The sequence below is a fragment of the Sceloporus occidentalis genome, unplaced genomic scaffold (assembly GCF_023333645.1).
Source record: "Sceloporus occidentalis isolate IW3139 unplaced genomic scaffold, rSceOcc1.0.p SCAF_8, whole genome shotgun sequence".
NCBI classification, from domain to species: domain Eukaryota; kingdom Metazoa; phylum Chordata; class Lepidosauria; order Squamata; family Phrynosomatidae; genus Sceloporus; species Sceloporus occidentalis.
In genome coordinates, this window is record NW_028316988.1 from 13,631,755 (window position 1) to 13,654,173 (window position 22,419).

At 45.3% G+C, this 22,419-nt stretch overlaps 1 protein-coding gene across 6 annotated transcripts in view; it reads left to right on the forward strand.

Annotated features, from left to right (window-relative positions):
* SLC25A25 (solute carrier family 25 member 25) overlaps positions 1 to 22,419 on the forward strand; it is a 30,298-nt gene that overhangs the window by 5,101 nt on the left and 2,778 nt on the right. The window contains exons 1-10 of one of the 6 annotated variants that reach the window (XM_089534882.1): positions 3,888 to 4,324; positions 16,524 to 16,650; positions 16,738 to 16,825; positions 17,602 to 17,637; positions 18,712 to 18,823; positions 19,584 to 19,742; positions 20,475 to 20,627; positions 20,782 to 20,889; positions 21,142 to 21,309; positions 21,926 to 22,076. In XM_089534882.1, the coding sequence (XP_089391008.1) occupies positions 4,103 to 4,324; positions 16,524 to 16,650; positions 16,738 to 16,825; positions 17,602 to 17,637; positions 18,712 to 18,823; positions 19,584 to 19,742; positions 20,475 to 20,627; positions 20,782 to 20,889; positions 21,142 to 21,309; positions 21,926 to 22,076 (1,324 nt within the window). In that variant the 5' untranslated portion in view covers positions 3,888 to 4,102. Of the gene's footprint in view, positions 1 to 3,887; positions 4,325 to 12,716; positions 12,956 to 16,523; positions 16,651 to 16,737; positions 16,826 to 17,601; positions 17,638 to 18,711; positions 18,824 to 19,583; positions 19,743 to 20,474; positions 20,628 to 20,781; positions 20,890 to 21,141; positions 21,310 to 21,925; positions 22,077 to 22,419 lie in introns of those variants that run through there. The other 5 variants (XM_089534884.1, XM_089534880.1, XM_089534883.1 and 2 more) reach the window with 5 other exon arrangements.

A 22,419-nucleotide genomic window follows, 5' to 3' on the forward strand; every position in this document is an offset into this window, starting at 1 on the left:
TTAAAGATGCACGCACATCAGCGGTAGTATGTCAATAATAATATCATACTGGCTTTCTGCCCTCTCTTGTGATTATGAGCTCAAACAGCCTCCTGTATGCTTAGCGTATTAAATACTCCAGTAAAATAGAAGTGGAGTCCTCTTTCTTAGTTGTCTTCTCAGTCATTTCATTCATCAGGACTTAAGTGGATCTGAAGTTGTCCCATCGACAAAACTACTCTAAAATGTACTTTGGATTAAACTCATAGATAAATATCCTGTTGAGAAGAAGAGCCTTAAACTAGCTTCCTTCCTGACATGTTGTGTTTCTCTGAGGAGCCTTCTGTCATTTGGGGTCCCATTCCATCCCTTCCTTGCAGGAGTACAGTTGAGACACTACAGTGGGAACTTATAAAGAGTCACTTATCCAGCTAAATCTGGAGAGAGCTGGGATAGTGCAAGCAGGCAGTGATGAAACCTGAGAGATTCACATTTACGGAACAAATGCACAATTCCCTGATTTGCATATTACTGTAGAATTGGAAGTCACTTCACACTTCCTGCAGTGGTGCCAGCAAGTAACATGCAAATAAAAGTCAAACGTTTAAAGTTCCCTTGCTATCTTGTGCATTGATAAATAATGCCACTAAACAACCTTGAAGAGTAAGGTTAGTAACAGGGCACATCTTTTCCATTGCGATAAAACAGCATCCTTGCCTTTGGGTGTGCTTAATTTAAAACTTCTGATTTTCTTTCCCCTGGAATATTCTGAAATGATAGAAGTTCAGCATGAACATAAATGCTAGAGCCCCAGCAGGTCTCTGTGTTCTTCCCGTGTCAGGGCATGTCAAGTAGCACCGATGGCACGCCAGACATGAGGCCCAGCTGGCGAGTTAGGTATTCTGCTCAGCTATATTTAGCCCATCAAGGTCAGTGAGTTCTTTTTGGACATCAGTCCGTTAGGTTTCTTGTTACCTGTGGAAATAGGGGGTTATCTGAGCAGAGATACCGCTTAGGAAGAAGCAGATGAAATTATAGAAGGCAGGCATAGGAGCTGCATGATGCTGCCATATGGTAATATGCCACCGCTCCTTTGGATTTCAACATACAGTGTTGCCTCTTTGCAAGTTGTAGGCTTTGGCTGTATTACATTTGGCTAGATAATGTACAAATGGGTTTTTACCAAGCATTTTCAAAGTCTGCAGTGGCACTCCAGGGAGCATGTTCAGTTGCCTTAGACTACGAAGCACTCAACATCCAATTCTGCAGCTTTGAATTTTAAGGTGACTCGAGCTCTGTCCTAAAGGGATATATACCTTCTTGCAAATTCAGCCCAGAGGCTGTATTGCAGGATCATGTGATGGCTTATCTGCAGCCAGCCGGCGGCGGCTCTCCTTGGCTCTGCGTTTGGAGGGGAGCTTTGAAACCTGATGAGTCACTGCAGAGTCACCTGGGGAGAGACAATGCTGCTGTGGCAGTGGCGGCGGCAGCGGAGGAGGTGGCTCTTTCTGCCATTGAGTTATGCGAGAAGGGAGGCTACCCTTTCCTTGCCATGGCGCTGGGCTCCTTTACTTAAGAATACATTTTTCACCCCACACTAGGCCCATTGAAACAGTTATGCCTCACTCCTGTACAACACTTCTGTAGCATCCCAGTGCTCTGGGCATTGCTAAGGGGCACAGGGGACACATTAGGTGGGCAAGTCAGGCAGTAAGAGTTTGAGTATTGGAGAGATGTGGCAAGGGGTATTTAGGAGCACACATGTCTTGCAACCTTGGATTGAGGAGGATATGTAGGCGATAATGTGTGACTTGATGACCACTGGTTATCTAAGGTAGGAGAGTTGTCCAGCTTCAATGCTCTGTCTCTCTAACCACGTTTCTGTGGGTGTTTTATGGGAAGTAAGTCCCATTAGGTTTGGCGAGCCTTTTCTCCAAATTGGTCTGCATAGGATTGCAGTTTCAATGCTGTTGATTTGTTCAGTGTCCTAGATCCCAGTTTGGGTGCATTGCCTGCTCTTGGTCAAAGGGGACCCCCTCACATCCCAGGCTTCACTCCTGCTGTTAACTTTCCTTATTCTCTTTCCATGAAGAAGGGTGGATGTTGATGTAACAGAAGATGAATAGAGGCAGCCAACTCTCAGCATGCCTTGCTCCTGTGTAGGGAGACCTGAGTACATGGCCGTGGTTGTGTGTTGTGTTCTCTTTTTTCTTTTCTTCATGGCAGCACCATGGCAATTGTACCTGGAGAAGCTGATTTTGCTACAGAGCTTTCATGGGATGGGATGAATCTGGCTTTCCAACATACCCAAACTTTTTCTTTGAATACAGATGCAGGTATACAAGCTCTCTTGCTTGTTTTGCCCTTGTTTGGACTATCGTATCATTTACAGCACTTGTCTTTGCTCCTTAAAGAACAACAACTCAGTTCTGCCAAGAACGTTGCAACTGACTTTCACCTAAGATGGAAAAACCGCATCGGACAGTGTCTCGTTCAGAATGTTGTTTGCAACTGAAATAATGGCTATTCCACCTTTTTGCTTGTTACATTTCATACAATGTTTGTAAGCATGCGAAGGGCTGGGAGCTTCTGTTTCCTTTAGTCTGAACTGCCAGTCCTGCCCTGTCCTTTCAGGGCTCTTTTCCTTCCTCTCCAAAAACGGAACTTTTGACCAAGGTGAAGGAATGCGTTACGCAATAAGTGTCACGTGAGACTCAGGAAGAGAAAATTCTTGGGATATTTGTAGCCTGAACAATGGACTAGTTCTTGGTAGCAGTACATCCAGAGTCTTCTTTTCCACAATGACTAACACAGTTGTTTAGATCTCTGGGCGAATTCCTCCTTAGTTCGCTTAGGTATTTTGACTATTAGTTTTCTGATGGTAATCTAGATATGGCAGATATGCCTTTGCCATAAAAGGCAGTTGGTTGAGGAGTATGGCCCTATTTCTTCCCTCAAAATAACTTATGGGATCAGGAGACAGCAGGTAAGCTGTGGGGTGGAAGGAGATAGATAACCCTCTTTAGCTGTTCAAAATTAACTCTCCTGCCCCATATCCACCTTTTCTCTATGAGTGAGGAAGACCTGGTTTTAACACACCAACTTGCCAAACTAGTTTGGCCTTTACTCATCCTCTTAACTAGCTTCTGTTTATAATTTTTGGAGTTGTTAGACTGCATGAAGACAGGTTGGCCATAAATGTTGGCTGTGAATTGTCGGATGCGTTAAACCCTGAACAAATGTGCTCGAATGTGCCATGGGAACGCTTGGCTTTGTGTGACCTGTTTTCCAGCCGTTGTTTGGCCTGCAAAGGCTGGTTAATAAAGAGCATTAATTTAGCTGAAGTTGCAGAACGTAGTAGCAAGGGTTTGGAGGAAGGGAGAGAAAAAAGGAATCCCTTGCTGTATTGTGTAGAGTCAGGGCTCAGGTAACAGGAGCATCTTTTGAGTGTGTAGCTCCCCTTTAAACGCTTCTCTTCCCCTCTTCTCAATGAACACCCCAGCCATGCAGCCTCTTTACAGAGGTTATAGTCAGCACTCATCTGCAGCACTGTCTGGCTGCATGCAAGAAATTGTCCAGTCACACAAGCTTCCCTGATTGGCCCAAGATTACTGGTTTTGAATAATGAACATGTTAGTGTTGAGGCTGGCGATTGGCTGGGCGCTGCTGCATTGAGATGGCAGGCTGGATGCTGGGGCTTCGGTGCCTTTGATGTGCCTTGGATGAGCCAGCAAGCACAGGTTCACCGTGACAGCCGCCTGGCTTGAAAGACTCTGGTCGCCTTTTCTTCCTGGCTCCTGTGACTTTACCTCTTTTCTCTTCAGGCTTTCTCAGTGCCCAGCATCTTAGCTTCACGCTGGGGTGGGTTGGGGAGGGGGGTCTTAGGCTTTTGCCATTGACTGTTCTGAGTGAACTGCTTGTGAGGCCAGACACGACAGCGCTCCATTTCAAAGGCAGGAGGTGGCTGCAACAATATGAGCCTCTGGCATTGCTGGGTTTTAAGGCTCTCGCTGTAGTCCTGGTTCTCTCTGAGCAGGGTACTTGGTAGTAGTGCAGTCTCATCTTTCTTTGCCACTGACTCCAGGGGCTTCCTCACCAGGTTTCTAGCTGGGGAAAATAAGTGATGCTGCAGTCTGTGTGGCATCTTTTTTCTTGGCTTTTCTCAAGGGCTACGTGTCAAGGCCCTGCGGAAGCAAAAGGGAATGAGGCCAAGGAAGCTCCAGCTCCCAGCTCTGAGGACCAGGGGCCACAGATGCTGGAGAAGCCAGTCAACAAAGGGGCCAATCCCTCTGAAAGGAGACCAGCTATTGTACTGGTAGTTGGACCAGCAGAGCAGTTCACGCAGGTAATGTCCCCCTCCTCCCCACTTTCCCCAGGAATGACTTGTATCTGTCTGCATACAGGTGTGTGGAAGAGATTTCTTTAAAATGTCCAGAAGGTAGGATGCGCTTTGTCTGGTTTGAGAGGTAGTTTAATGCAATGCTACTCAAAGTGGGTGACCCTTGAGACATGGGCTGTCGGTCCCTGTTGGGTTCCCCAGAAAGCGGAGGGAACAGTTGTAGCCAATGGGCAGCAACATGCACCCGGGATTGGCTCTCTGTAGAATAATACTGATTCCTCACATCAGATAACCTGAGAAGCACTGGTTTAATGGACAGAATCGGTTAGGTGAATGCAGGGCAAGAGGAGAGGGGTAGTTAATAGTTTGCTGTCTCACAAGTGCAGTCTGTTCAAGAGACTGGATTGGTGTTAAAGCAGTGTCTCCATTAGAACCGAAATATAATGCCTTGAATATAGATATTGCATAGTGGCAGAAGCTTGTTTGCATCTCTGGTGATAGGAATTAGGTGGCTAAATAAATCAATGGGTGGTTGAGTAGGGGTCTTGCTGGCTTCTGCTGCACAAGCCACGGGGGCCTTAAACTTCTGCCGGTATCAGAGATGCTCAGTACAATAGATGCTGAACAGCTGATGAAGCTTTGAATGGGCATCACACAAGCACTTCAGTATAATAGGTTTAACTCTGGGCACCCTAGCAGGTGCAGGCTATTACAGTCATCAGTTAGATACAGACTACAATAGCTTTGGGTTGTATTCAGGTTGTTAGTTAATACATGGAGGTAAAATTTCTCAGTGGGGAGAATTGGGAATTATTACATTAAAGCATCCTTAAAAGAGACTTAAAACATCCTGACTATATGGCTAATACTTCAGTGTCAGATCTATTAAACTTTTAAGTGAACTAACAGTGGAGGGATTTCATCCAAAGCTGTGAGTTCAGAATCCAATAAGGCACAAACTGGAGGTGTTAATGGTTTCTAAATTTGGCTGCTTCCATGAAAACGTGAAGTGACCATTCTCCATATCTGTGCTGTACCATTCAGGGAAATATCCCCAGCATCTTTCCAACTGGATCCTTTCCAAAAGATTGAGCCTTTGAGTTTTTCAAACGATGAAGCCATCATTCTAGACTTTTCCTTCTGGACTCTCACTTCCATAAGAGTTGGCCCTGGGACACTCTGTTTAATGGAACCTGGGATATGAGTGAACTCAATCACTTTGATAAAACGGGGCTGGGTTTTTTAAAAGAACGATGCAAGTATTGTTTGTTGCTACCATGTTGAGGCCTTGAAGATGAGATCCTTGAAAATATTAGGCATGAGAAGTCACATCCAAACCCACAGAAGCTCCCTGTTTCTGTATGGACCTCCTCAGGTCTTGCTCTGGACATTCCTCGACCATTCACAGGAGACATGACATCTGTAGTATCTAGACTTCGGAATATCCTTCCCAGCCAGCTTGAACAGATGCTTCCCTGTTATGTTTTAGGTATTAACATAAGAACTCCAGTTTGCCTGAGCTTCTTGGCAGTGTTTGGCTGGCATTTGGCCCTTGTTTCTGTGCGCACACTATCCTTGGCGGTGAGATCGGCTTCTTGCTCTTACGTGTTGTGCAGTTCAATTGAATTTTCATTATTCACCACTTCGATGGGCTAGAAAGGCAGAATATAAACATTTTAAACAAAATGACCCCTGTGTGTGTTGGGGTTTGTGTGCCTAGGGAGGTTGGTGTACTGGAGAAAATTAACAAGTGCTCCCTTTGCTTTTCTCTCATATTCTTTCTTAATAAAAGGAAGGGAAGAAAGCTGCTTGTGTCCAGTTGGATTGAAAAACCCCAGCCTGTTGCTCCTGTTCCCTTGGATACAAGATACTCTTTGGCCATGTTGGCTTCCTAGCTTGCAGTTACTGAGGAGCTGTCTGCCCTGGCCTCTGGAATGGCATAAGATCAAAGGGTGCCCAGAGAGCAGAGTAAGGTGCGCAGGGTTGTGGAGCCAGACCGTTGACTCTGACGCCTTTGTTTTTCTGTTGCCTGACTCCAGCTCATTCATAAACGGCAAATGCATATTAATTAATAATAGCAAATTTGCCATAGTACTGTAAGAATGGTAGCACAAGACATTGCATGAGATGGTCCTGCCAATGGAAATGTGGTGAATCACTCTGAGAGAAAAGTCATTTTTAGTGGGGACCTTTCGTTCAGGAATACTCACCCTTGAGAGAAATGCATGGCACTTACTTTAATGCCTTTTTGACAAGACCATTGCATTCTCAGGCCTTTCTGTCAACACTGTGATTTGGTATTAATTTAGCTCTGTTACAGTGTTCTACTACTATAATGTTTTACTGACTTACCTTGGATGCTACCCAAAGAACGATTGGTGCAAGGGGCTTTTATATCAAATAAATGTAAGAAATGCAATGTATTTTGTTTGGGGGGGGGAGGTAATGAGAGACAAATTGTGTGATCCTTGCTTGTAAACATGCAATCCATTATTGTCCTGATAAGCCAGAAGACCTGGGTATTGAGGATTATTATGAATGAACAAGTGTTTTGTTTCATTGGGCTGTTCCTGCTAGAAAGAGTGGCTGAACCCAATGTTTTGACTGGGATTCCTGGCTTGTTCCAGATTCATAAGCCAAGATCTCCCTTCTTTATCTTTTTTTCTTACTCTGTTGTACCTAGAAAACCATTCAGTCAAGTTCAAGAATACTTTACATTTTCAGGTCCAGAGGTCAGGTTGGTTGGAACAGGTATAGAGTGTATTTTGTTCTCTGTGTTGTCGGTCCATGATTCCCAAGCACCTGTTCCCTTCCAGGGCCTCTGTTTGTTCTTCTTGTGATGTGATAACTGACCCTGATGAGATTGCGAGCCTGATACTAGGATGCCTTGGAGAGCAACCCAGGAACAAATAAACATAATGTTGTTAAATAGGACCAGCTCCATAGTCCAGCGAGAGATGGATTTGTTTATCCTCACAGTTGAACAGGTTTTGTGGCAGAAGTGACTTTGGGGAGAAATTCCTGGAACAGTGCCTCCCCCTTCAATGAATTGCTGATGGGTGCATGATGTATTGGCACAGCTACCACATTCAGACAGTCCCAGTTGTCCTCATCATTTTGTGTTGGCAGTAACAGAGGTCAGCTTTTGGAGCTGAGTTCTTGCATGCTAATGTATCTCCCCCCCCCCCCCCTTTTTCATTAGTCATTCTAACCTGAAGCCTTGATTTATGTAGCATGATGTTGTCTGCAGCCTCAAATGATGCGCTACATTCTCTGCTATCACTTCCTACAGTGTGGCATGGCAATTGCACCCCCATAGGCCTAGACACAGTTCCCCCCCAAAACCTCTTTTACAACCCTGTACTGTGATATGTAAGGAAACAACTCAGCGACCGAAAACTAGCACACTGTACTGTCTTGGTGAATTTGCAATGCCCCCATTCCTGATGGGAGGAAGCCCACTAGTACTGCAAGGGCACAGAATCTCTCTTCTGGCTTTTTCCAAATTTCAGGCGCTGTCACTAGCTGCCAAATAGAAACGGATTACAAGGTAAGAACTGCATAACGCTGCCATAAGCAACTTGAGTATGCTGCAATTTGAATTAAAAAGTGACGTCTGTGATCCCCGAGGGGCTGGGCACCCACCCAAACTGGAGATGTTTAGCTGTATCATCTTGAAGCCCGTCTGTCTCCAGATTAGCTCTGTTTGCTTAAAAGTTGGCAGAGGCAAATGCCACCAAGAGGCAGAGTTTGGGGTGAGATCACTTGGATGGGAGAAATATGGGGAAGAGAGGGGTGCCTTGTTTTTCTGGCACTTGCGCAACCTGCCGCAGCTGACCTCTAAGAGGATCTGGATTTTGAGAGAGGATCCTGTTTTCTACGGAGACGGACGTCATCGGGTGGGAGCAGGTTAAGCCTGGTTAGGTAACAGAAGTAAAAGGGCACAGTGGGCTAAAAGGTAATTAAAAAGGGCTCACAAATGGTCAAAGTATTTACAAAAAATGAGATGCCCAAGTGCCAGTAATATGACATTCCAGATTGATAAAATCCCTTAATTCACAGCAAGTTTTGGGAGACGTTCATCATGTGATAACTCGGTTGTGTCAAAATTTGTCCCCGTGGAAAAGGGCGAAGACGGGATCGGACAAGTTTCCCTCTTGATAATGGCCACTGTTCGTCATGTGGACTCTTCCTCAAGGCCAGAGATTAAATATTCCCAGGCCATGTAACAGAGTTGCCGTTGCTGCAGATGATTAGGGAAAAATACAATTTCCTATTCATGCCAAGGACAAACTGCTGACTTAAAGTACCTTAAGGCCTTATAGTCAGACACAGGAGTAAACACTGGGATCTGATTTAATCTGTGGTGATTTTTGAAGGTGGAAGTAGTTGAAAATTAAAGCTGGTGGGCAGACTTTTGTGCCGGTTACCCATGCTTGTTTGGAGAAGCTGAGCATGGATTTCAGGTGTCCATCTCATCTGGTCTGCCCTCAATGGTGGTAGTGCGTTTTTCCCCATTGAGGATATTAGATTTGGCTTACTGACCATCAAGGACTAGGCAGTGTAAGAAGGGCTCTAAGCGGAGTGTAAGTCTTTGGAAGGACTTGCCTGCCCCCTTTTATTATTTTATGAGGTTTCCTAGGCCAAACTGATGGCTTCATTTTAGGATGTATCCATACTGCAGAAACAAAGCATTTTGATACCAGTTTTTACTTTCATGGCTCCATCCTGTGGAATCCTTGTACAGTAGTTGTAGTTTGGTGAGGTATTCAGCCTGGTCTGGCAGAGAGCTCTGTTGCTTCGCCAAACTACAAATCCCAGGATTCTCTCCTGGCAGTTAAAGTGGGGTCAAACTGCTTTATTTCCACAGTCTGGATACACCCTTAGCATATCCAATGGCCATGGTGGCTGAAGATGGATAGAGCAATAGTCCAGCCCATCTGGAGAGTTCCAAGATGGAAGCCTGTTGCTTGGTGTCAGCCTGGTTGGGGACGTTGGGGGGAAGATATCCTTGAACATGTTTGCTCAGGATGGCTTTTAGCAGAAGCACAGGTGGCTGGGAAGGCTTTCCCTGTTTTTCATCTATAATTGCACCACTTACTGGCTGAGCACACAAAGCTCTGGAGGTGTAATTAAACTTTAATTTGTCAGGGTTTGTTTCTGTGGAACTTTTTCTCGGTTGAGTATATGTGCTCTACCTTTCCTTTGTGTAATTTGCTCTCTGTTCTGCAAAAATGGCACGCTTGGCATAACATGGTACCTTCTGTAATGCTACTGCTCAGACCTCATTCAGGCTGCTGAGCCCCAATTTGGTTTCAGTATCCACTCCTGCATTCCACCCTAAAAAAGCAGTTATCAGATGGGAGTGATCCGCATGGGAGACTTGGGCCTTGGAGTTCCTGCTTATACTGAGTCTGTCCTCCCCCTTCAAATACAAAGCTCCTTCTTTGATATAAAAAGAAAAGGAGGGGAGGAAGAAGAAGGAACAAAACAGTTCCTTTAACACTGATTATTGCAGCGTAAGCATTAACGGATTTCAGCTCACTTCTTTACATGCACTGATGGGGATATATATTAAAGCCCTAGGTATTTAATCAAACACAACACAAGTTAGCATGTATATACCTTAACTGGTTCAAACAATGCTTTGGCTTTTATTTCTGGTGTATCCCAAGCTGAGTTGAAAGAAAACTGGGGTGCGGGAGAAATAGAAGGAGAGCTATGTGAAAAGGTAATGACCATCCTAGTAAACCCCAGTATGCAGAGAGATCTTGTAGCACCTTTGAGACTACTGCAAGAAAAAAGTTGGCAGCATGAGCATCTCAGAAAGTAGACTGAAGTCTACAAAAACTCATGCTGCCAACTTCTTTCTTTCGGTTAGTCTCAAAGGTGTTACATGATCTCTCTACATACTGATTCTACAAACGGCTATATCTTTGAATTCTAGTAAGCCGCAGTGTCCAGGAATTTTGCCAGGGAAAGATGAGGGGGAAGAGCAATATAGCTTCTTTGGCTACCATTGCCCAAACTAGCTATTCCTGGGAATTGTATGTTCAGCTCCAGAACCACATCTGCTGCCAGTGTTTGCTTGTATCACCTGCTCCCTCGGCACCAGAACACAAACTTGTGAAACCACCTCAGCCAGAACCACAACACTGACCTTACTACCGAGCACATTACCCAGCACACTTGACAGGCAGCCGCTCACAAAATCCTTGGACAGAGCTCACTCCGAACTCTGCTACCTGGAGTGACCTTTATCTAAAGATGCCAGGGAGCAAACTTGGCACCATCTCCCTGCAAAAGCATGTGCTGTATCATTGAACTAGTTTCTCTTTCCCTGTAGATCACACACATAACCCAGATATTGCTGAACTACAACTTCCAGAAGCCCTAACCAGCTTAGCCAGTGTTGAGTAAAGCTGGGAGTTGCATTCTAGCAACATCTATGCTTTGCCCAGTCTTCCAGAATGCCCTTCTCTCCCACCCTCACTGAAGGGAATGGCTGTGAAATCTGGGGTGGCTTCATGTGGATTCCAAATCCTGGTTAATGTGTTAATTTCTTTGTGGCCTTTTCAAACCTTTTCACCTCATGCCCTAACTCAGTGATTCCCAAACTTTGGTCCTCTGGGTATCTTGGACTTTAGCTCCCAGAAGCCCCATCCAGCTTGGTCAAGAGTAAGAAATTATGGGAGCTGAAGTCCAAATCATCTGGAAGACAAAAGTTTAGGAACCAATGCCTTCTTGATGTTTTACATTTTAGCCACTACCAGGGGAGTAGTGATCCAGCGTGGCGCAGTGGTTTAAGTGTTGGACTATGACTCTAGAGACCAGGGTTCGATTCCCTGCTTGGCCATGGAAACCCACCAGGTGACTTTGGGCAAGTCACACTCTCTTAACCTCAGGGGAAGACCATGGCAAATCTTGCCAAGAAAACCCCATGATAGTTCGCCTTAGGGTCGCCATAAATTGGGAACAACTTCAAGGAGCACAACAACAAAGGTAAGTCATAGTCCCAGGCCGCTGTGAGGGGCATCAGTGGTTTCCTCTCATTGCTGAAATGAAACTGCCCATGATATCTTTTATTACAGAACTTGAGGGAGGTACCTTTTCTGGCCCAGTGGTTCTTTTCAATTCCTCTTCAGGGAAGGGAAAAAACCTGAGCTGCTTATGTTGCTTGCTTAAATGTACCAGCTGGTTTGGTGGCATAAGTGTTCCTGGGCACATCCTGTTGAAACATCTCTTTGGAACTTTAACTTGGCATCGTGGAGCATCTCAGCTGGGTGGCTCCTTAGTGGTGGCTCCCTTTTGTTTGCAGAGCCCTTCCCACAGGAAACACACATGGCTTCATCATTATCAGGGCCTGTGAACATTTTTTAAGGTGCGGTTAGGTATGAAAGAGTGTGTGGGACAACAGTGTGACACCTTCCCTGTGCGTGTATGTGCCTTTTGTTGTGGTTTTTCTCTTTGTTGCAGCCTTACCAATGATGTGATGGGTGAACAGGCTGATACAAGCCCTGGCCCCATGTGATTTTTCTGCTTTCGCTTAAAACAAAAAAGGAGGAAAAAGATTCTTGTTTTTCCTTCCTCCTTTCTATATATCACTGGTGATGGTTGTTCATGTTGTGTGCCTTTCAGTCACTTCAGACTTATGGTGACTTTAAGGTGACCCAATCATGAAGCAAGATTTGTTCAGGGAGGTTTTGCTTTTGCTTCCCTCTGAGGCTGACACTCTGTTATTATGGAAAGGGCTCTTAGGGGAAGTTCACATACCAGTCCAGGCCACTGAATACTTGCCGGATAGGGACAGTGGTGTTGTGGTTTGAGCATTGGACTAGGACTTTGGAAATCAGGGTTCAAACCCCTGCTTAGCCATGGAAACCAATTAGGTGACCTTGGGCAAGTCCCTCTCTCTCAGCCCCAAAGGAAGGCAAAGGCAAACCCTTTCTGAACAATCCTGTGAAGAAAAGGATAGGATCATTTGGGGTCGCTGTAAGTCAGAAGTGACTAGAAGGCACACGGTGACAACAACAGGGGGGTTACACTCTGGTTATACCACAATAATAGGGAGTTTACACCTTAGACTGGTAGACCTGGTTCCTCCGTCTCAAGCTAAATCATAGCCATCATTCTCTGTGCCGGCAACCGAGCTCTGAAGCCTGGGAGAGGCCTCTGAGGGTTAATCTCCAGCGAAAGTGACGCGGGGCTTGACGAAAGCAGCTGGTTGAGCAATCTGGAACCGGGTCACATGCTCTTGTCAAGGCGCCAAGGCTTTATCGGATGCTTGGCAAGGCAGGGCCTGAGCCCAGAGAGAGCCGGCTTCCCTTTTAAGCAGAAGGGCTGGGGCCCCGGGAGCCAATCACAGCCGGCCGGAGGACAGCTCATAGGCGTGTGTCACAGGGCTTGCCGGCATTTCCTACCCACACGAGAGACAGGAATACTTTCATGAGCGGCTGAGCGGACTTCCCCCGGGAGACAATGCTGTGCCTGTGCCTTTATGTGCCGGCCTTTGGCGAGTCCCAGGCAGAGTTTGAGTACTTTGAGTCCAAGGGGCTCCCATCTGAACTCAAGTCCATCTTCCGCCTGAGCCTTCTGATCCCGTCCCAGGAGTTTTCCACCTACCGCCAGTGGAAACAGGTACCAAGGAGGCTGGGTGTGCTGGGGAAGGAAGGAGTGGTGGTGAGACAAATAAGTGGAGTCACTCTTGCCTGCGTTTTGTATTGTCCTTTTTGCCTTTCCGAGGACTTCCCACTAATGTACACCAGCCTTGTTGAACATGGTACACTCCAGGCAAGTTGGATGATAGCACCCACCATCCCCGGCTAGCATGGCCAATGGCCACTTTCAGCCATGTTCAACAAGGCTGGTGTACGGGATCTTCTGTGTGCCTCTTCTTGGTTTTATCTTCACAACAGCCTTCACAAGACCAGGCGAGTGGCTCTAGTTTTATTAGTGAATTTTAATGTCTTTTTGGGGATTTTGAACCCGGGTCTCCTTGGCACTGGTTCTCTGGTCCGCCAGTGGGTTTCAGTCTTGACTAGCTGTTCTCTTCTGTGATAGCTTTCAGCGTACGGAGAGTTTGTGGTGGCTTTTTTCTTTCTGTTGTCTGTGTTTCCCTTACACAATAGGGGAGACAGATTGTGCCGACATGTAAATCTGCGGTTCTTGGAAGACTGCTCAGCGCTCCTGCTTAGTCAAAGGGGCTTCCTGCATTCAGCCCCAGCAAAGTGCTGGTTTTCAGGAGATCATTAGCTTCCTTGTTTCTAACTAGCGTTCTTTCCAATTGAACCAATTCATGTTGGCCTGCTGTGTGTAGTGAGAAAGAACCACCCTTAAGCCCTAGTCAGTTTCATGAATGGCAGGATATACAAGGAAGGTGGAATTTCCCGACATCCTTTGAAAATTCCCCTGAGGCTGTATATGAAGTCACCGCTCTCTGTCTTCCTGAACCATGGAAATGCCTTTGCCTATGGTTGGCAGAGTGAGCCAGCTTGCTGTAGTGTTTTGAGTGTTGAACTAGGACAATGGGAGGCCAGAGTTCGAATCACTGCTCGGCTATGAAAACCCACTGGATGAAATTGGGGAAGTCACACACTCTCATCCACAGAGGAAGGCAAGGGCAAATTCAGTGAAGGAAACCCCATGACAGGGGTTCTTCAGGATTGCCATAAGTCAAAGGCACACAACAACAAATGGCTGCTGGAGTTGTATTTATCCAAACAAAAAAGAAGGGCAGGGGACGTGTAGCAGGGAAATTTGGGGTAAAGAAAAGGAAACGGAGCATATCCAGGAGTTGGATAGCATTAGTGATAGAAGAGCAAATGGACTGTATATGCCTGCTAAGGTCTTTAAATACCCACCCACCCCCTGGACATTATCCAACATGGACTGAGAGGAAGTGCAGGGAATAATCTTTACAGGTCGTGTAAATGTTAGGAAATCACAGGATTCTTAAAGCTAGTCGGCATAACTCATCAGTGCAGCCCAGCAGCCAGACATGGCATCCGAACAGCAATTTGGCATATCTTTGCTTTGAGCGTCTTATACTGGTGCTCTAAGAAGGTGTTAAGCACCTCACAGGCAACAATGCATGATGGGGGGACTCTTTGTGGGCCCCATATTTGACTCGGTAACCCTAAAATCTGCACTGGAGCTCCAACTGTCATTTCCTCGCTGCAGGAAGATTAATGTTCAGGACATGTGCACATGTAGAAAAGAATTTCAGTGCTGGTCATGATGCGAGTGCTGTAATTTTAGAAGCCATTCTTGTACTGCAGCCAAGTGAGTTCAGCCAGGGCAGCTAAACTGGCAGATGAAGCTAGGCTTATTGCCCCACTTTGCCCCATATCTGTGCCAGTCTGCTGTTTGGATGAGAAAGACAGTTAGAGGCTTTTCCAAGTCTGATTTATTCAGACTGTGGACCTTAATATTCCTCCCAAGGGAATACTTTCATTTGGGAAACCCTGGATCAGCTGGTTTGCCCTTAATCTGCAGCTGGGCCAGAGGTCTCTTTCTATCTTTAGCTTCCCAAGTGTGATCCCTTCTGTCTCTACTTTTTCACAAGCTGTCATATGACTGTCTGCAGATTAGACCCACTTTGGACGTATGAAAGGTCACTGCCATCCTCATTAAGGTTAGGTGAGGCAAGATATTAAATTATATGAAGGCCTAAATTTGGCACAGGGAGGAAGAAACTCTCTAGATAATGTTTGGTGCAAATCTTAGAGATACTGTATTATTGCATGCAGTGTTCAGTGTCCTTAATACCAAGCATATTAATTTTTCTCCCTCAGGATTGTTTTCATTAATGGTCCTGAGAGCAAAGTTAGGTTTTAGCAGATTCTGCAACTCCATGGGCAGCTGTAGGGCATTCTTGCTTGGTACCCTAGGAGTTTAAACGAGAGATCAGTCCTTCATAGCCTCTTGCTCTATGGAGATCATCAGGTGACACTGCTGGGCTGCAGTGAAGAACCAATTGCTCTTTGCTAGATGGCTTGCAACACTTAATCTCACTGGACAAATGTCCTAACATTTATGCAAAACAAATGGTAGAGCAGGTGTTGCCCAAGTCACATTATTGCTGTCTTTAGGTCCCTCTCGGGGTCCTGTTTCCTGCTAAGAGGAATGTGAAAGGGTTTGGTTTCCTTATTTATTAACAGCCTGACCTTGTCGTCCCTTAATCTGTTCTGCAAAGATACACTCTGCTCCTAAAAAATCTAGTTTGCCCCAGCATCTTGCACAAGGACATAACTGCAGGGTGACCAAACCAGTTCACGCCGGTGTTAGAGCCGCTGTTATCTCTAAAATGTTCCTCATTATGTTAGCTTGGAGCTTTTGGGCAGAAAATTCTCTTGTCTATCCCTTTCCATTTAAAAACAAACCTTCAGATGACTGCTAAAGGGTGGGCATGAGAAATTTGGGCTGCCTTTGGAATTTTTCTCCAGGTCTAGTATCATTGGGTCACCATCATCTCTGTGTGACAAGAGGAGTATGTGCTCATCTCCACACATTTTGCTGCATAAGCAGACATTATTCTAATCTTTTCCAAGGCTCTGCTTTCTTGCTGATTCAGAGGCAAAGTAAATCCTTTCCCTGTTGCCAGGAAAGTAAGTCACTTTCTTTTCTGTTGCCTAGGGAGAGATTTTTTTTAATAGAGGAAAAGAGGCCAGCAGTTAGTGAGTACATTGCTAGCACTCCTTCCCCTTCGCCCTGCGACTTTAATCCTGAATCCCAGAATGAGATAAAGCCTGGCAACACTTAAAGATACACTCCATTGCTGACAGCTAAGACCTTTGTTTGGTAATGATGTAGAAATACAGATTTTTTTCCTGCTGAGTGGTTGCCCATCCCTGTAGACCTCTGCAAGAAACTAATGATTTGACTGATGATTACAGGTTTCTAAAATAATTATGAATCACCCCCAAATTCTTGCTAGTTGAGCAGGATATAAACATCTTAAATATGTGTAAGGACATCTGTGGTAAGTGATCCCTTAGAATATAAAGAGTGTAAGTTTCTCTGGGCAAGAAATGAGAGATGTCTATGAGAAATGTCTTTGCAAGAATTCATCTAAGACCTCCTCTTGGGATTTGGTTAGACAGCCTGTCTGACAGCAAGTGTTGTCTGTGTTGCTTTGTTCCTGAATACAATTGTACAAAAATAGATGTGAGGCCCACTAAAGTAATTTTTTTGTCCTTTTCTGCAGAAAATTGTAAAAGCTGGGGATAAAGACCTGGATGGCCAGCTGGATTTTGAAGAGTTCGTTCACTATCTCCAAGACCATGAAAAGAAGCTGAGGCTGGTTTTCAAGAGCTTAGACAAGAAGAATGATGGTGAGAGCAGATGGAGTATTGAAGGAGAACTGTTGCTTTATCTTATATATTGAATTTGTAGCTCACTTGCCACATGCTGTCTTACAGGCTGCATTGATGCCCAAGAGATTATGCAGTCCCTTCGAGATCTGGGAGTCAAGATCTCCGAACAGCAAGCGGAGAAAATTCTCAAGAGGTGAGTGCAGCAGCTGGTGCCAATGCTTCCACTTTGGAAAACATAGTGCGAAACATTTACCTTCATCCTCCTCTCTTTTGTTCCGTAAACCTTTCCTGTGAAGCAGCCTTGCCTCTTTTCTCTGTTGCAAACTGTGCTAGGGCATCTGTCACAAGTGAGAAGCCACCCCTCATCTTTTCCTGGAACCATAGGGACAATTTGAAGCTAAGCCACAGTTCAGCCAGAATGCCTAAGAGCATGTGACAACAAAAGCAAACAGAATCCGGCTTCTTGAGATGGCAGCCCTTGACTCACTGGAGTGGCTTCTCAGCTTTCTCTCTCTTTGTGTTTGTTTTTTTTTTTTTTGCAAGGAGTGGTGTGCAGTGGTAACTTTCCATCCTGTAGAGTCGCCTAAGAGAATATTTACCTGTGTGCTGCTTGACTGCAAGACAGGCAGGTGACACGCAGGTGGGTAGCCTCTTGTTCATTGCCTGCTAGGCAAGAGGTACCATTTCACCAGCTGTCTGTTGTCACTGTCCTTTGAGTTCACAGGGGGTTGTTGTTGTTGTTGTTGTTGTTGCTTTTGTTGATGATGGTGGTGGTAGAGATCACCTTAAATTAACTGTGCTCCTAAGGCACATACTCTCTGCTTTCATGTGTTTGTGTGGCTTAACACACTAAAATGCTTTCTGCTGTGTGCACAAGGCACTGACTTCTAACAAATAATTACTTGTCCCTTTCTCCCTCTTTGTATCTTTCTCTCTGCCTGCCTGCCTACCTGTCTGTCTGTCTGTCAGAATAAGGAAGGGGCACTTCTGGGGTCCTGTCACCTAGTAAGTAATACTGCCACATCCTTGTCTGCCTACTTGTCCCCTGTGCAGCAGTCTTCCTTTGCCCATGGGGGTAGTGTGTAGCATGTCTTTAGTGGGCCCTGCAGTTGGGTGTAAATGCAGAGGTTGAATTCTGTCTTTGGAAAACCTTTTTTTCAGCTACCAAATCCTAGTAAAAATAGGCCACCATAAAAATACTGTGAATGCTTCACAACAAATAACATGAAACTCCAGCTTACACAATACATAAAGCAATCATAAAACCATCAAGCAGTAAAGTAAAATAAAGGATAGTTGTCCAAAGCATGGGAAAGCAAAATGAGAATGCATGAAAAGAAGGCAAACAAGCAGCCTGTAGATGAGCGCGCCAAATCTCTGGAGCAGCCACCAGAGCGGCCTTGTTATTCTAGTTTTTCTTTACTTTTTTTCTGGGAACAGTTGGATTTTGATCTGATTCCAAACGCCAAGGTAGTGTCCACAATTTAGGATTTTCCAGCATGGGCCCCTAATATACGGAAACCCCTTTGACTACTTATCCCAGTAGCAACTTTGATTTTCCATCCTGTTTTCCATATTAGATGTTGGAGGTGAATTCTGAGACATAATACAGTAGTTTATCTGTCAGAGGACAAATCCTTTGCCTGGCTCTCGACTTGTTCATTAATTAACCCATTACCAAAAACCTGTTGACAGAAATTCCAGCAGAAAATGTCTAACCCTCCCCCCCTCCCCAAGATTATGGCTTACTTCTGGAAGATTTCAGTTGAAGGTGGAACAGTTGATGTTGAGGAAAGAGGTGGAAAACTCTTCTTGACCCAAAGGAACCATATGAATGATTGCAACCTTTCCTTTATTCACTTCATCCTTCTGGGGTACCTTTTTACTCCTACAGCTATTTGAAAAAGACCTCTCTGTAATTTTACACTACCTGCTAAGTGAAGTAGTTGGGATAATACTTGTTTGCAAAAGTTGCTGTAAAGCTATTTCATATGTCTGAAATGGACTGGGCTTTAAAAAAAATTGGCAAGCCAGTTCCAACCTCCTCTTAATCTTAATCTTCTTGATTGATTCTTACAGCATGGATAAAAATGGGACTATGACAATAGACTGGAACGAATGGCGTGACTATCACCTATTGCACCCTGTGGAGAACATTCCAGAGATTATCCTGTACTGGAAGCACTCAACGGTAATTTTGTTTGTTTATTGCTCAAGACATTAAGGTCTCTCATGCACAGTGTGTGGGGAACACTTGGCTACTTTTTAAGTAGTGAATGTCTCTCTCCATCTCCACTCCTAGTCTTTATCGAGAATTACCTGCTGCCTTAGTCTGGTTGCTTCCTGCTTCTGTTATCCTGATTTAGCCACCTTTCCCCCTCTCTCATAAAACGAGAGTTGTAAGCAGAAGTTGCCAGGGAAGAGAAATGATGTAAACTACTTTGTGGGTTCCCAGTGTGCTTGAGTGACTGGCTCCTGCTAGCTCTCAGCCTGTCAACTCTGGAAGCAACTTGCCAATGCCTGATGCTGATAAGAGTCCTCTTGGCACTCAGTCCTGCATAATAAGATCAGACCAGCCTGTGAACTCCAGAAGAACTCTAGATCTTTCTCCCTGTCCTGTTCCCCTTGGCTAGTCATTTTGAACGTCAGCAGATTGCAGGGTTGGCAGATGACCAGCTTTCTGAACTGTAACAATGCTGATGTAGAGGGCTTGTGCAAAAGGCTCGTTCTTTGTTCCCCCGGGCAAAATTGTATTAGCCACGACCACTTGCAGAGGAGAACAGAACTGATTTATGTTCTGTAAACATGGTCCAGCTCTTAGAAAACACTACCCTTGAGTTAATTGCTTCCCTGCATAAACTCTTTATCTCAGAGCATGAAAAATGGTGCCCTAGAAATCTAATAATAGTTGCTGAGGAAAAGTGTTGATGTTTTGCTTGGTTGAATTGCAGATTTTTGATGTGGGAGAGAATCTGACAGTACCAGATGAGTTCACAGTGGAAGAAAGGCAGACTGGGATGTGGTGGCGACACCTGGTTGCAGGTGGAGGTGCCGGAGCGGTGTCGAGAACATGTACTGCTCCCTTGGACCGCCTGAAAGTGCTCATGCAGGTAGGATGGGAACTCCAAATATAGATCTTCTGTGCTCCATTGCTCAGTTAGCTTTATTCTCACAAGGGTTACATGTTTCCTCTAGAAATATGGAAGAAATTAGGGATGCCTACTTTACAGCTCTCATTGATTATCTTTGCTAGCTTGTCTGAATCCTGCTGATGCCACACATTACTTTTAGTTTCCTCCTGAACAGGCCTACCTCCTGTTTTCTTTCTCATGAAATGGTCATGAATTCTTTGGCCACTGGGTAGAACAGGCCATGGAGGATGGTCACTCAGTCACTGGACTGGGTGGCCTTGGCAGAACAAGCATTTCCTTAGCACTAGGGGCAATCACTGACACGAGGCAACCTGTGACTTGTTGGCAGCTCTCCATGTTCTAGGCTCAAAGGGCAGAGAGGCACAGTCACTGTCCAAAAGTATGTTGAGAAATGAGGGATTCGGACTTTGCACAGATGTAGTCAGAATTGACCTGTCTCCATTTTTCATCATCTGTTTGTGTGTATAAGCCAAAGTCCATTTTTCATGGCCTCTTCTTCCGCTTCTTGTTACTGCAGCAGCAGTTGAATATGATAACACTGAACTCAGGAGTGTTAATGTTTGATGAAAGCACCCCCTTTTCATGCCAAGTTGGGAGGCAAACAGCTGTAAATGAGGAATGCTGCTTTGCTGAGGAAGATGAATAATCATTGGGCCTGGATGCAGCCTGAAATGCTTTCCTCTTTTTCAGGTCCATGCTTCTCGCACTAACAACATGTGCATTGTTGGAGGCTTTACCCAGATGATCAGAGAGGGAGGGCCACGGTCACTTTGGCGAGGGAATGGCATCAACGTCTTGAAGATTGCCCCAGAGTCTGCTATCAAGTTCATGGCCTATGAGCAGGTAGAGCATTGGAGCATGGATCCAGGGCATACCTGGTTGGGGTGCGTTGTATGAGCATGGGGATGTGGTTTACCCATCACTGAAGCTAGCAAGGGAGAGGGATGTGAATGGTCTGGACAGACTGGCCTAATGGCATATTATTTCCTTTCAATAGATCAAACGCTTCATTGGCACTGATCAGGAGGTGCTGAGGATTCATGAGAGGCTGGTTGCGGGTTCATTGGCAGGAGCCATTGCGCAGAGCAGCATCTACCCCATGGAAGTAAGTTCTGAATGTGGCTGTGGTCAGTGTCCTTTTCAGTACAGAATTTGGGGTGGGGGTTCAATTTGTTTGGAGGCAATTCTCCTACTTCGGCTGATAATTTGTTAGGTGGAGCCATTGGCCCTTCTCTAGCAAAATACACGATTCCTTTTTCTTGGATATTGACTTTATTTGTGGTGGTTCAGGTCAAATCTTTTAGTTCTCAGCCTGCTTAACTGCCTTACTAATGCCTCTTTTCTTCTGGTGCTCTAGGTTCTGAAAACACGGATGGCCCTGCGCAAGACGGGACAATACCAGGGGATGCTGGACTGTGCCAAAAACATCCTTGCCAAAGAAGGCATGGGTGCTTTCTATAAAGGATACATCCCCAATATGTTGGGGATCATTCCTTATGCTGGAATCGACCTGGCCGTATATGAGGTAAGAGGCCTTTTGTAGCAGAGGAAGCTATAAATGTCATTAAAGAATGTACTAAGAAAGGATGGGGAAAGTATGGTTCATAGGCTGCATGCAGTTCCCCAAGGCCCCTTTCTCCATTGTTTGGGGGATCTTTTTAGCTAATATGTTTCTCACCGCTCAAGTTGTTTCAGGCCTATGGGGAACTTAAAACCAGAAGGAACTGGGCTTGGAAAAGGCCTCTTCTTAGGTCCCAGACAGCCTGTGGCTGTGGCCAAATTGCTCTTCCTAGGCCCTTGAGATTGTAAGGGCATGTTTGTTTCCCAGATCCTGGGTAGTTGTCTACTCCTGTGCAAAGGACAACTAAATTCTAGAAGTATTCAGAGACATAGCTGTGTTACTCTATATCAGTATACAAAGGGTTCTTGTAGGCTTTTTGAGAGTTAACTAAGCGAAATAAGCTATCGTACAGTCAATGCATGTCATCAGATGATCATGAAGTAGACTGCATTTACAAAACCTTAAATTCTAGAAGTACTTGCAATTCATATGTCACCGCCCCCTTCTTCTGTCCCCTTTAGACAGTAAAACTAAAGGCTGGCAGTTCCTCTCTTACTAATTGTGTGCAACTTTCTCTTAGACATTAAAGAACAGCTGGCTGCAACGTTACGCTGTGAACAGCGCTGACCCTGGCGTCTTTGTTCTGTTGGCCTGTGGTACCATCTCCAGCACCTGCGGGCAGTTGGCCAGTTACCCTCTCGCCCTGGTACGGACCCGAATGCAAGCTCAAGGTAAGAGCACCTCAGAGGCCCTTGAACTGAGCAGGAAAGTTTGTGCCCATCGGTGCATGCTTCTCAAGCTTTTAAAATAAGGAGGCCTCATAGTTTGTGTGCATTAACTTTGTGTAGCAGCTCATCTAATTTGTAATTCACCTGCAGGAGTGAATTACAAAGGAATGTTGGCAGGAATAGAGCCATGGTTTTCCTGAGCTCTTAACGTGGCTCTCGGCCTAGAACAGAATTTAGAAAAATCCTCTGAACAGATGTCCCTTGGTGTTCATTTCAGTGCATAGCTGAGTAGTTACAGAGATGTTCACAGGCTCTTTAAAGGTGCACAGCAATTCAGTGTGTGTTT